The sequence below is a fragment of the Lynx canadensis genome, chromosome D1 (assembly GCF_007474595.2).
Source record: "Lynx canadensis isolate LIC74 chromosome D1, mLynCan4.pri.v2, whole genome shotgun sequence".
NCBI lineage: Eukaryota > Metazoa > Chordata > Mammalia > Carnivora > Felidae > Lynx > Lynx canadensis.
Genome location: NC_044312.2, coordinates 5,492,732 through 5,506,143, shown reverse-complemented (window position 1 = coordinate 5,506,143; position 13,412 = coordinate 5,492,732). Strand labels below are relative to the sequence as shown.

The 13,412-nt window shown below is 37.6% G+C and overlaps 1 protein-coding gene across 1 annotated transcript in view; it reads left to right on the top strand.

Annotated features, from left to right (window-relative positions):
- GUCY1A2 (guanylate cyclase 1 soluble subunit alpha 2) overlaps nucleotides 1–13,412 on the top strand; it is a 329,020-nt gene that overhangs the window by 185,040 nt on the left and 130,568 nt on the right. The window contains exon 5 of the mRNA XM_030332816.1: nucleotides 9,507–9,992. Coding sequence (XP_030188676.1) covers nucleotides 9,507–9,992 — 486 coding nt within the window. The remainder of the gene's footprint in view (nucleotides 1–9,506; nucleotides 9,993–13,412) is intronic.

Here is a 13,412-nt window from a genome sequence, read left to right as displayed (position 1 = left end):
TGCCATCACTCACCTTGGAACACTTCCCTTGCCATATGCCAACAACTCCTGTGCTTTTCACTGTCAGAAACAGTCTCTAAGGCACGCTTCTTCCGGTAAGTGCCATGATCTCGACAAGGAATTCTTACACATTGTTCATGTTCCTGGGGATGTTTACAAAGACAAATACCAATTATGTATGTCTGAGAAATTTTGCCAATGCAAAGTTAACCTTCATTGTGATATTTTAATTATGGTAGCATTTTGTATGATTTGTGAAACTTTCTTTTTAATTGATACGACGTAACTCATTTAAGTAGAAATCTATTACAGGTATTTGTTTACTGCCTTTTTTTTTTACTATTACTAAAAATGCTTCGGTGAATAAAGACATGCATTTTTAAAGTTTATGTATTTATTTTTGGGAGAGAGAGAGAAAGAGAGAGCAAGCACAAGCACGAAGGGGGAAGGGGGGAGAATCCCAAGTAGGTTTTGCTTTGAGAGCACAAACTCATGAACCATGATATGACCTGAGCCAAAAACAAGAGTTGGACGCTCAACCGACTGAGCCACCCAGGTGCCCCAAAGGGTTGTGTTATTTACTTCTATCGCATGCCTATTCAATACAGACAGCTTCATAAAATGTATTATCATCCTAATTTCTTCAACAAAATTGCATTATCATTTCTTATTTGTAGTGTGTCTGTAGCACCAGCCAAATCATCATTATCATTGTCATGATGCTTAATAACAAGAGTAACAATAATATAATAATAATTACTGAGTGCATGCGTACGTGGGTACTAGTCTCGGCTTTTTATGTATATTACCTCATTTAAATTTAATCCTAATGCTATTGCATTAGAATCGTTACTATTCCAGTCTTACAGATGAGGTTGCTATCGCCCTGAGGGGCCGTGTGATCTGTCTGTGGTTAATCAGCCAGTTAAGTGGTGCAACTAGGCTCTAAACTCACATCATTTATAGTTTCAAAGCTATCGCTCCTTTGATCCATCCCTCCGCATTGTGTATGGAAAGAACATTGGTCAGGGCAGCCTAGCTTCTCTCTGTCCCTGTCAGGGATCCAGCTCAGCATTTCACTTGTTGTTTGCCTATTTGTTTTCTTTGTTTTGATTCGGTTGTTGCATTTTCTGGTGTGTGTATAAGAGAGTGTCCTTGGAAACCTCTCCTACCTCTTAAGAGATCACCATTGCCTCAGCAGTATGTTTGTTGTGCAGCAGCAGGGTCCCTCAGCCCTTCTTAACCTGTCCATTCTTTCCCCAATCTTCTATATAAAAGCTAGATTCTGCAGCTGTCCATATTTGTTTATCCGTGGTATATCCCCTAGACTGGAGCAAATGCCCTCTGATCTCATTAGAAAATTCCTTATGCGTGCCAGTGCCCTCAATTCTGCTTGGATTTCCAATGGCTGGGATTCTCAGTATGTAGCATCAGGTTTTGCCAACCTGAGTCTAAGCACAAACCCTAGTTTTTTCTTTTAAATGTTTAATGCAATCGAGTCAAAGTGCAAAATGCTGTTTTTATTACTAAAAATAAACAGCCACTGTTAATCTTCCATCCGACCCCTGACTCACAGAAATGAAATGAAGAGTTATGGGAGAACAAATATTTTAACAAAAATGCACACATGCCCACACACACAACGCGCACATAATAACATAGAATTGGGTAATTGGAAGTTAGGGTTTTTGTTTTGTTTTGAGGCCTTGTCAGAATATTCTCATGATAAATTGGCTGGGTCAAAATGGCCAGTATTTTTTATAATCCAAATTCTTATTTTGTACTCTGTTACTATGAGGAAGCTTTTCCTTCATCCTTGTATAACAATGAGTTTGTGCAGGATTATTTTTTTATAATATTTCCTTGAAGAGAGTGCAGAATTTCCTTTCCTTGCAGAATCTTTTAGTGGTGGTTCCAAAAATTTACTATAGCTTTCTGAACTCTTTATATAGAAATGTAACCAAAATCTCCCATGGGACATGTGAGTGGCAGTGTGGGGACAGAGGTGTCCCAGAGGTGCAGGCTAACTGTGGGTGGTAAAGCAAGGCAGACTTTTTAGTGCTATTCCTTAAATGTGTGTGATATGCTGCTGGTGTGAATGTGATGAAAAATACAATCGTTTGCACTCTTTTGGGGAAAAAAAAGAGCCATCTCTGGGTGCAAAGTATTAAACACCATGTATCATTTTAATATTCCCCACATTGTGTGAAATTTTCAATAAAAAAATGAATAAAGAATCTAAAAGCAAAACATAAGCCTCTCACATTTGGAAAATTTTCACAACAGAATATGAAATGTTTGCTGATACACTTCTTTCAACTATGAAGCATAAAACTATTTCCTTTAAATATTATATGAATCCTGCTGTGACTTAAAAAGAAAAGTGGCATCTAATCGTGGAACATTAAATGACTTCATTATGTGGTTTACCAGCTTATCTACCAAAACAAAACCTGAATCCATTTTTAGAATGAAGTTTTGAGGTTTGAAGAATAACAATGAAGTAAATACAAATACACGAAGCAGGAGGGAAGCAAGCATTTCTATGCTAAGCATTTCTCTTCTAAGATGAAATGTCTGGGGGTTATGTATTTTTTTGGGGGGTGGGGGGTTGCTGATTTCATCAATAAACAGTATGAATTTTTTTGTATCTCATTTCAACAAAGGCAACATTTCAGTGTACAGAATAAGTATCATAATTAGCCTTAGATGTTAATATTCCCCCAGATACATCCACTTGACTATTGAATTTATTGTTTAGTTCTTTAAAAATGCAAAGATGTTCTGCTTAAATTCCTACATATTTAAAGTGCATAGCATAGCAATGATAGGTCATATATACTAAGTAAATACTTATAAAACAGATGAATAAATAAGAATTCTTTTAATTTTTGTAAAGTATATTAGTGTATTTCACTTAAGAATTTTCGTATTGCCTCTTTAAATAAGAATATTTAATGAAGGATTCTTGCCAGAGAAAATCAAAACAAAATTTACAGTTTTTAAAAATTGTAGCTGTTACAAATACAGAGAGTAGGTTAGAATTACAAAAAACCAACAGCCCTCTGGGAGATAACAGTTTTTATTTCAAAACACTTTATTTCTTTGGACAATTATAGTCTAAGAATCAAAACACAAACAGGTGAATGATAAAAAGAAATAAGCAAACAGGAAAGCAAGCGCTCTATTTTATTAAATGAGAATTTTTTTTCACTTAGTGGAGTTCCTTACAGATTAATCCAAAATTTGGCTTATGTGAGTAGAGTCATCTTTATTTTACTAGATATCTATCTAGTAAAAACTCTTTAGGTTTTATCATTCATCCATTGAAATGCATCTGGACTCTTTTCAGTTTTGGCTGTTATGAATATGTTTTATGGTGATTGATGTCTAGTTTTATACCATTTAGAACACATTGTATATAATTCCAAGTCAAAACATTTGTTGGGTTGGTTTTTCTTTTTGCAGCCCAGGATATGGTCTGACTTAGTGTATGTTCCATGAGATCTTGAAAAAATTATGTACATGCTGCTGTTGGGTGGGTCTTCCCATATGTGTCAGTAAGGTCTTATTTGCTAACTTTGCTCTTTCAATCTGTACGGCTGTTGTAACAAATTACTACAAATTTGGTGATGTAAAACAACAGAAACTTATTCTTACACAGTCCTGAAGGTCAGAATTTAAAATCAAAGTGATGAGGGAGCATAAGGCAAGCTGAGGGCAAAGTACAGGCTAATAGCATCCCGCACCCGCAGGTGGGATTTGGGTGCTATTCCTCGGACACTCCTGGCTGCCCAAGAACAAAGGAAAGGAAAGAAAATAAATGGTTTACTGATAGAGATCACAGTCATGCAGGATAGGAGTCTCCTTCAGTTTACAGATAACTTAGTAAACTGCAAGAAAAAGACAATCTTATCCATACTCCAATCTGCAGAAACCTATAGACTCCATTTCCTGGAGCCCTAATATCACCCTCGTCAAGATGTAAGGGGGTTTAAGTGTTTGCCATGGTGATGTGGGAACTTAAGACAAATGAAAAATTAAATTCCCTTACTGCCTACAGCCCATTGACAAGTCCTTGAAACAGGCAGAGTGACCTCCTTCTAGGAGCTTAGCTGCCTCAATGATGACAATGTGCTGGGGCAAAAGGGAATCTTGGCTTAACATTATCCCACCCCACCCCCCACCCCCTGCCTCCCCGGATCCTGTGAGTCTCCTTACTTAAAAATTCCTTTGCAAACCTCCTTTATCTTTAACCCCCAAGTATATGTTGGCAATCATACTTCAACATACGGCTGCTGATACACATCTGAAGGGTCTCATGACTGAGGTTTTACTAAACGGTAATAAATGGAGTTTTCCTAATAGCAGCTAGCCCATCAAGGTCCTGGAAACCTTGCTTCCAAAATTCCTTAGAGACTTAAACTGTCCCTAATCCCCTTTGAACCTGAAGGTATATAATCAGTCACTCTTCGCAACCCCGGTGCAGCTCTTTCTGCCCACAGGTCCTGTCCCCATGCGTTAATAAAATCACCTTTTTGCACCAAAGATGTTTTCAAGAATTCTTTCTTGACTGGCAGCTCTGAACCCCACCGTCACCCCAGAACTGCACCAGAAGTGTGGATAGGGCCATGGACTCTGCAGAGGGTCTGGAGGAGAATCTGTTCTTTGACTCTTCTGGCTTCTGGTGGCTATTGGCACACCTTGGTGTTTCTTGGTTTATAGTTACATTACTCCACTGTGTCTCTTCCTCCACATCGTTATGTGCGTGCCCGCACGTGTGTTCACACATAATCTCCCTCTGCTTCTCCCTTATAAGCACACTTGGGATGAGAGCAGATGGTGTTATAATTTTTGTTTCAATCATTGTATCTAATTTAGACAACTCAGGAGAAAGATACTCTGTGGTAAGAACCCATATTCCTAGTTTTTCGGTTGTTTTTTTTTCCCCTTTCCTGATACTCTAAGATTCCTTCTCTTACTATCTTTCTGTTTGAAAATTTTTCTTTGCCCAGACTTTAAGGGTAGGTCTGTTAGGACACAGACTTTTAGTGTCTCTTTAGCTGCAGATGTCTTTACTTTCCCTTCATTCTTCAAGAATAGTTTCCCCAGATAGAGAATTCAGTGGACAAGTCTTTTCTTTTGATATTTAAACAACTGTGCTACTTTCCCCTGGCCTCCATAGTTTCAGATGAGAAACAAACTTCCATGCAAATTAGCATTACCTGTAAGTAATGCATCCTTTCGTTAGGGATACTTTCAAGATCTTTTCTTTGAACTTAGTTTTTAGAAGTTTAATTAAGGTGTGTCTTACAGTGGGTTTCTTTGTGTTTATCCTATTTGAGGCTCACATAGTTTGTCGAACCTGTGGATTTATATTGTTAGTCAAATTTGAGACATTTTCAGCCATTATTTTTCCAGATGCTTTTTCATTCCTGTTCTTTCTCCTTTCCTCCTGGAACTGCCATGATAAAAAGGTCGGATATTGTCATCGTCATTGTTGTCGTTGTTGTTGTTGTTCTGCAGGTCCTTATAGCTCTGTTCATTTTATTTTATTTTTTAGTCTATTTTCTCTCTGTTCATGTTGAGTAAATTCTCTTGAACTATTCTCAAATTCACTGATTCCCTCCTGTGTCATCTTTTTGAGCCCACCCAGCAAATTTTCTATTTTTTGGTGCATTTTTCAGCTCTATAATCAACTTTGGTTATTTTTATATCTTCTGTTGCCTTACTAAGATTTTCTAATTTTTTAGTCCTTTCAAAAGAATTTATAATTTCTTGTTGAAACATTTTACGATGGGTTCTTTAAGATTCTTGACAGATAATTCCCATATCTGATTCATTTCAGTGTTGGCATCAACTCACGGCCTTTTCTCATTCAAGATGTGATTTTCCTGGTTCTTATTATGATGCTTGGCGTCCTATTATGTCCTGGATAGTTTGGCTATTATGTTAGAAGACACCAGATCCTATTTAATTTTTTAAAAATTTTAACAAGCAGTCACTGTGTTTAGGTTTGGCATACAGGTCCTGGCCTACTTTTGTAGATAGTAGTTGCAATGACAGTGTGATTTTAAGAGCTCACATGGTCCTATTTTCATCTGTTGAGTTTATTTTATGCTTCCAGGGTTCCCACTAGGCCTTGTTAATGCTGCTTAAGGGAGAAGAACCAGTTCCCAGAGGAGAGATGTCCTGGTGTCTTCATGCAAAAGAGGTTTTTTTCATTCATGTGGGATATGAATACTTCCTGACTGGGCCCTTGTGGCAAGATCCTTCTTGCTGGTGGCTCCAGCTGGGCAGTGCCTCAGGAGGGGGCTTGAGAGAGGGAGAATCTCAACTCTTGTGAAGATACAGAAGTTTTTCAGGCTGGCCATTTGTTTCCTACTTTTGTTTTTTCCTTCTGGATCTAATCCTTTGAAGTGAATGTTACGCTGTGAGAACAAAGACCTCTGTGGACACCAAGGACATATCATTTTGTCCGTGCATCCATAAGTTATATCCTAAAGATGAAATCACATATAGAAGTAATTTTTTACTACCCTGCTATCAGTGGATAGGCATACAAGTAACTATTTCATCTATATCAAGAGCAACAACTTCTATCTTTTCTCATGCCTATTGTGAATATCTCAATAAGGTTACTTTGCCATCACATTGGTTTACATGTAGAATTATTATTGTCCCTTCTGGCCTTGCCCAACATCCTTACCCATCATGCTTCTTCAGTGACTTAGAGCATGTCCTCTGGGTTTAAAATGCTGACTTTGCTGTTTATTAGCCTGTGTGTTGTTAGAAAGCCTCCAACCTCCCTAAATCTGTAAAAAAAAAAAAGAAAAAAAAGAAAAAAAAAGGAGAACAGTAATAGGGTACAGTAAAATTTAACAACATGTAGATTAAGTACTCAGCACGGTACCTAGCTGATGGCAAGCACTCAGCAGATGTGTTGAGTTAGCTACAGGCTCATCCTCATCAACATAATTATCATTTCATCTCTATCTTAGACATAAAGAAACCAAAGCTTTGAAAGTATAAATAACTTAAGTTGGCCCATTTAAATGTCAAGAGAACTGGAATTCAAATCCAGGTCTGATTGTTTCCAAATCCTTCTTTCTTAACCATGCTGTAAGCCTGCTACCAATGATTGTCTTCCTAGACTTGAGTCTCATGGGAGCATTGGTTAGTCCACATTCAGGATATGCGGAAATACAGAAATGTGTAGTGTGCAGTTACATGAGCTACTCAGTTTTCAGTCACTTCTTGGTTAGACTGGTAAATATTAGTACAGAGATATCTGTGCGTTAAAATAAAAATGACCCAGGTAGTTTAACAGAACCTGACCACCAAGATTTCTAAAAGGATGACTTTAACCTTTTGCCCCATCCAATACTCCTTTTTATTATGCTTACCAATTTCTGAAATCTGACAGATTTAAAAGTTTATTTTTCTTACACCTCATGCTCTTTCATTTAAACTTCATTATAATTTTAGGGGGCACCTGGGTGGTTCAGTTGGTGGAGCGTCCGACTTTGGCTTAGGTCATGATCTTGTGGCTCGTGAGTTTGAGCACCACATTGGGCTCTGTGCTTTCGACTCGGAGCCTGGAGCTGCTTCAGATTCTGTGTTTCCCTCTCTCTCTGCCCCTCCCCTGCTTGTGCTCTGTCTCTGTCTCAAAAATAAATAAACATTAAAAAATTAAAAAATAAATTTTAGTATAAGCAGGTATAAAACAACCTGGAAATACTTCTCAGAACAATTATTTTCTCTGTACTCAAACCACAGTCTGCAGTCTTTTGAGAGCCCATGTTGCATGAGGGAGCTAGAAGTGTCTTCTTCATGCTGTTCTCCAGTCCCCTCCACCATACTGTGATAACTTGGAGAAGGGGGATCTTCCTTTACCCTTTTATGCTAATCACCCAGTTCGAGTAAATAGAAAACAACATATATATCAGTGAGTAAATGAGAGGATTATGCTTAAAAGGATGAAATACTGAGCACTAGCAGAAATTTTACACAAGATAAAGCCAACGTTTGATTTCGTGAAAAGTACAGCATCAAGCATGGACTCAATTGTATCTCCTTCCCCATACTAGATCTTGATGAATGGCACAGGGGGAGCAAAGTAAGACATAGCTGCAGGCCTACCACATATTTGTTCTCTGCCTCTAGTTTCATCCACCAGCCTAACTACTTCATGCTATGAAGAGTAATGGAAGATACATTTATTGAGCACATTCCATGGGGCCGTGGAAGGTGACACAGGTTACACGGATGGGCGGTCTCTGCTGGCCAACTAGTATGCTGTTCTTTCTAGGTCATTACAGCCCCTTTCCTCTCCAGGTGTGATCAGAAACCTTATTCTGACCCAAATAACTATATGCATATTGCCGCCTCCTATGTCTACTTCCTTTCCTGCCTCTGCTCCTTTCCTTGCAGTGTTCTGTGGGGCGCTGAGCAGAGATAGCATAAACCTGTGTTCACTGATGAGAAACATCAAACGTCCATTCCCCAACTTCTCCAGTCCAAGAGCACAGAAAGGAGGGATGGATTTAAAGTACTATTTCTTCAGATTCTTTATCTTATTAGATGCATTCCATTAGTGCTATTCTGATTTGCAGGGTTTATTTTTAGCCTATGTTGAACATGCTAGTTGAGTGATAGTTACTTCCTAGTCATAGTGACTTAATCATATCTAGTATAAATTTCTGTTTTTTAAAAAATGTTTATTTAGTTATTTTGAGAGAGACAGTGTGTGCACAGGGCAGAGAGAGAGAGAGAGAGAGAGAGAGAAAGAATGAGAGAGAATCCCAAGCAGGCTCCATGCTGTCAGGACAGAGCCCCCATGCTGGGCTTGATTTCAGGACTGTGAGATCATGACCTGAGCTGAAATGAAGAGTCATAGGCTTAACCAACTGAGCCATCCAGGTTCCCCTAAATTTTTATTTTTAAGATCAAGTGGATTATTCCCTAATCCAGTCAGTGCGAGAACCACTACATATTCAAAGGTCTACAAACTGTTTGAAAAATGACTTACGTAAGGCTAAACAATAATTTTGATTTATTTTAATCTTCTGGACTTTTTCCTGAGTCTTATTTTAATGACAATTGAATGTAGTTATTTTGACAGATAGATTTATCCTAATTTTATTATTAAGCAGGTTGGAAGGTTTTCAACTGACTCCTGAGCCCGTTTCATGATGTGCCTGAGTGTAATTTCATCTTGAATAAAAAATGTTTTCCTGCTTCATTTCTCATTGATCTCACTCTTCATGTCACCATTGTCTTTGGAGAGTGGCAGAGTGGGAGATAATAACAAAGATTTCTGTTTAGAACCATGAATTTTTACACTGGCTGCAAACCATATTTAAATATGCTTATACGAATGCAGAAATTCAGCATAGCTACTAGCACATTTCATGTTCCTCCTCTTCATCAGCATCATAAATAAACTTTTTGGTGAATCTACTTGTATGAAGAGCGCTGATGAAAATTTCATGTTAATTTTGCAGGTGATGGAAGTCAAGGGACAGATGATCCATGTTCCAGAGTCAAATTCCATCTTATTCTTGGGCTCTCCATGTGTGGACAAGTTGGATGAACTCATGGGCCGAGGGCTGCATCTCTCAGACATCCCTATCCATGATGCCACCCGAGATGTCATTCTGGTTGGCGAGCAGGCCAAGGCCCAAGATGGCTTGAAGAAGAGGATGGATAAACTAAAGGCGACCTTGGAAAGAACTCACCAGGCCCTGGAAGAAGAGAAAAAGAAAACAGTGGATCTTCTGTATTCGATTTTCCCTGGTGATGTAGCTCAGCAGCTGTGGCAAGGACAGCAGGTGCAGGCCAGAAAGTTTGATGATGTCACCATGCTCTTTTCAGACATTGTTGGCTTCACAGCCATCTGTGCCCAGTGTACCCCCATGCAGGTGATCAGCATGCTGAATGAACTGTATACCAGATTTGACCACCAGTGTGGATTTTTGGATATTTACAAGGTATTTGGGTTTAATTGCTTGTACACAAGTACTTTTTAATGGTAAATTAAATTGCATGGGTATAATTTTCTTTTGGTACTTAAACTTGATAGTAAATGATGGAAATCTCTTTAATTTAGAAATTTTATACCAAGTAACAGGTATTTCTGTTTAATGAGTGAACTTCCATTGTGAGTCAATTCATAGTATTGACATACTATAGGTAACCAAATCATAATATTGCTCAGTAAGGAAAAATTCTACAGATCTAGTTCTCTACATTCATTATTATTACAGAATTTAAGTGCTGAATTCTAGGCAACTTTGCACAACATCATAATTAGTCTTTCTTAGAGAACAGGATTCCAATATAAACTAAGTATTGTATTTTGACAGTTAGTAAGAAATAAGTTACGTTAAAATATGCATTGCATTATCAGTTATATGATGATTAATCGGTATTTGGCAGTGCATTGTCAAATAACCCTCTAATTCTAAAGGGATACTTGGAAATGTTCTAGCTATTACCAAATGACCAGTGGTTTTTAGTGGAAGCATCTTAATCTTCCAAGCTAAATAAAGGAAGAGCTTTGAAAATGGGTCACCATTTTTTGGTCTGATTTGGTGAACTCCTTACTATTTTCTTACTAACAACTGCTATCTTGAACAATTCAGAATCATATCTACCTAATGAATAATTCTCTAACTTTATATAGAATTTCACATGGATTACACAATGTCAGGGTATATGGCTTTTTTATATAAAGGACAGAAAGCACTTTTAGTATAATTAACAGTAGTGAACTGTAGGCTTTTATTTTCTTCCTTACTAAACCATCTAGACTGCTACTTTATTTTTCATAGCATGATCTGCACATAAGAAGACTTGGAAAGAAACATTGTAGTTTGATATTATTATCCCAGAGGGTGTTTTCACTAAGGTGTCTCTCCTTTGGAGAAAGGTGTTCTTTAGTGCCATTATGTGTAATGTGTAGCTGCTGCTAAATATTTTAGTGAGTCTCTTTGGCAAGGTGAATTTTCAGTGTTTGGAATATGTGCAGGATTTGCCTTGTACAGAAGTTCTTATAAATTATCTTCAACTTCCTTATAATTTATTGTTACATAATGTATGGTAGACATAGCCAAATGTCTGATCTTAAACCAGAGAGACACTACAATGAGTTGTCACTGTTACACTCAGTGATTTCCAAAAGGTAGAACAGATTGGCCTGAATTTGCCAGCACATGCCTTTCTCCAGGCTGCGGGCCCTACTGCACTAATCTTAGCAACCACCAATCTCCTTCCTCTATGAACCCCTGATTTGCTGTGTTAGCTTTCTCCAACCAAAGTAGTCATGTTATTTTGGCTCTAAGCTTTTACAACTAAATGAGATACAGATAAATGGTAAACAGATAAACAGATTCTCCTTTGAAAAACTAAGGGAATCCTTGATTTAAATATAAGTGTCAAGGTTTTGAGAAAAGAAGGTATGTGATATCTTCTGAGGGTACCACAACAATTTGAAGGTTTAAAAATAACAGATTTCACAACATCGTGTTTCCTTTCCCTTGAAATAAGCTAGGATACCCCACAGAAAAAAATATGGGAATATTCTGTGTGAGCCTCAAATTTTTCCATATATATATATAAACCATATATATAACCATATATATATATAACCATATATATATAAAATATTATTTATATATATATATATATATAATATATATATATATAAAACTGCCCGTGGTTAACATATATATATACATATATATATATTAACCACGGGCAGTTCCATACAGTGATAAAAAATTACCAGCAAGTTTTAACTTATAAAATGGATCTACTATTTCTCTGATGCTCAAGACTGGGCTTTCCATCTTTGTGTGTGTGTGTGTGTGTGTGTGTGTGTGTGTGTGTGTGTGTGTTTATATATCTATATATATCTATGTAAGAGAGAGAGAGAGAGAGAAACAAACATTCCTGGTTCACAGATTCTCTTAAACTGAACTTGTTTGGAAATTTTAGCAATAAATTATAAAGTGATATTATTTTAAGGCCTGGTGTTTTTAACATGTCTTTGATGCCAGTATGTGTATGTATCTTAAATAGGTATCTAGGGCAGCTTTGATGTCTCCTCAGGTTTATATGGGTTGAATTTAGGGTTCAGACAAGGAAAACATTATGTGCTGAAGCCAGAGTGATGATGTCATGGCCACACAGAGGGAAAGACTAAATAAAGAAAGAATATTAGCCTTGTATAAGATAAAACAACATACATTGTGAGAAACGTGTTAGGAGGAATATAAAGTAGAAATCCTCTTATATACCTAATCTGAGATTTCTCATCATCATAAGCAGATCAGCTTATTTTCTAGAAAATTTACACAGTGCTCTTTTGTATCATGAGCTATCTGCTCATTTTTTAATTACTATTGAAAAAAAATTCCAAAGGTGGTACAGTTCTTAAAGGACCAGATACCTGCTGATTTCATAAAATTAAGAAGACTTTTTGCTGGACTTAAAGTACATGTAGAATTTTTCTGGAATAATCATACCATGAGGAAAAATATGGTGGAATCGACTTTTTAAAATTTTTTTTTAATGTTTATTTATCTTTGAGACAGAGACAGGCAGAACATGAATGGGGGAGGGTCAGAGACAGAGGGAGACACAGAATCCGAAGCAGGCTCCAGGCTCTGAGCTGTCAGCACAGAGCCCGACGCGGGGCTTGAACTCACGAACCATGAGATCATGACCTGAGCCAAAGTTGGAGGCTCAACTGACTGAGCCACCCAGGCGCCCCGTGGAACCCACTTTTATGTTGGAAATGTGAAAGGAAACCAGGTAAATCTGAATACCAAGAAAGACCTAGAGAGAGTGCCCCACAGGGGGGCATTCAAAGCCTGCTATTGCCTAGTGAGACTCTCCTTTCCAAATTGATGGTTGTCCTTTTCTTGATCATGTTATTATTCCATGCTTTCCTATCGTTAGGGAAGATGGTGCAGTGATGGACTCTAATTGCAGGGTTAGGATTCAGCTAAATTAGACCATAATGAGGAGTAAACCTTCTGTAAAGAAGGAGGTATAGGAGGAAGCTAGAGATTTTAATGGGCATATTACTGGCATTGAGAAAATTAAAGCCTTTACAGTACTTGGCTGCCAAGATGTCCCAGGTATATGGATACTAAGTAAAAGTTAGGTAAATTGAAGGAAGCATGGGTTATAATTTTGATCCTTTTATGATTAGAAAAGCAAATACTTAGTAAAAAGTTGGCATAAATAATGCACAATATAACATTTTGCTCCTTGGGTTTTTTTTTTTTTTCAACGTTTTTTTTTAATTTATTTTTGAGACAGAGAGAGACAGAGCATGAACGGGGGAGGGGCAGAGAGAGAGGGAGACACAGAATCAGAAGCAGGCTCCAGGCTCCGGGCCA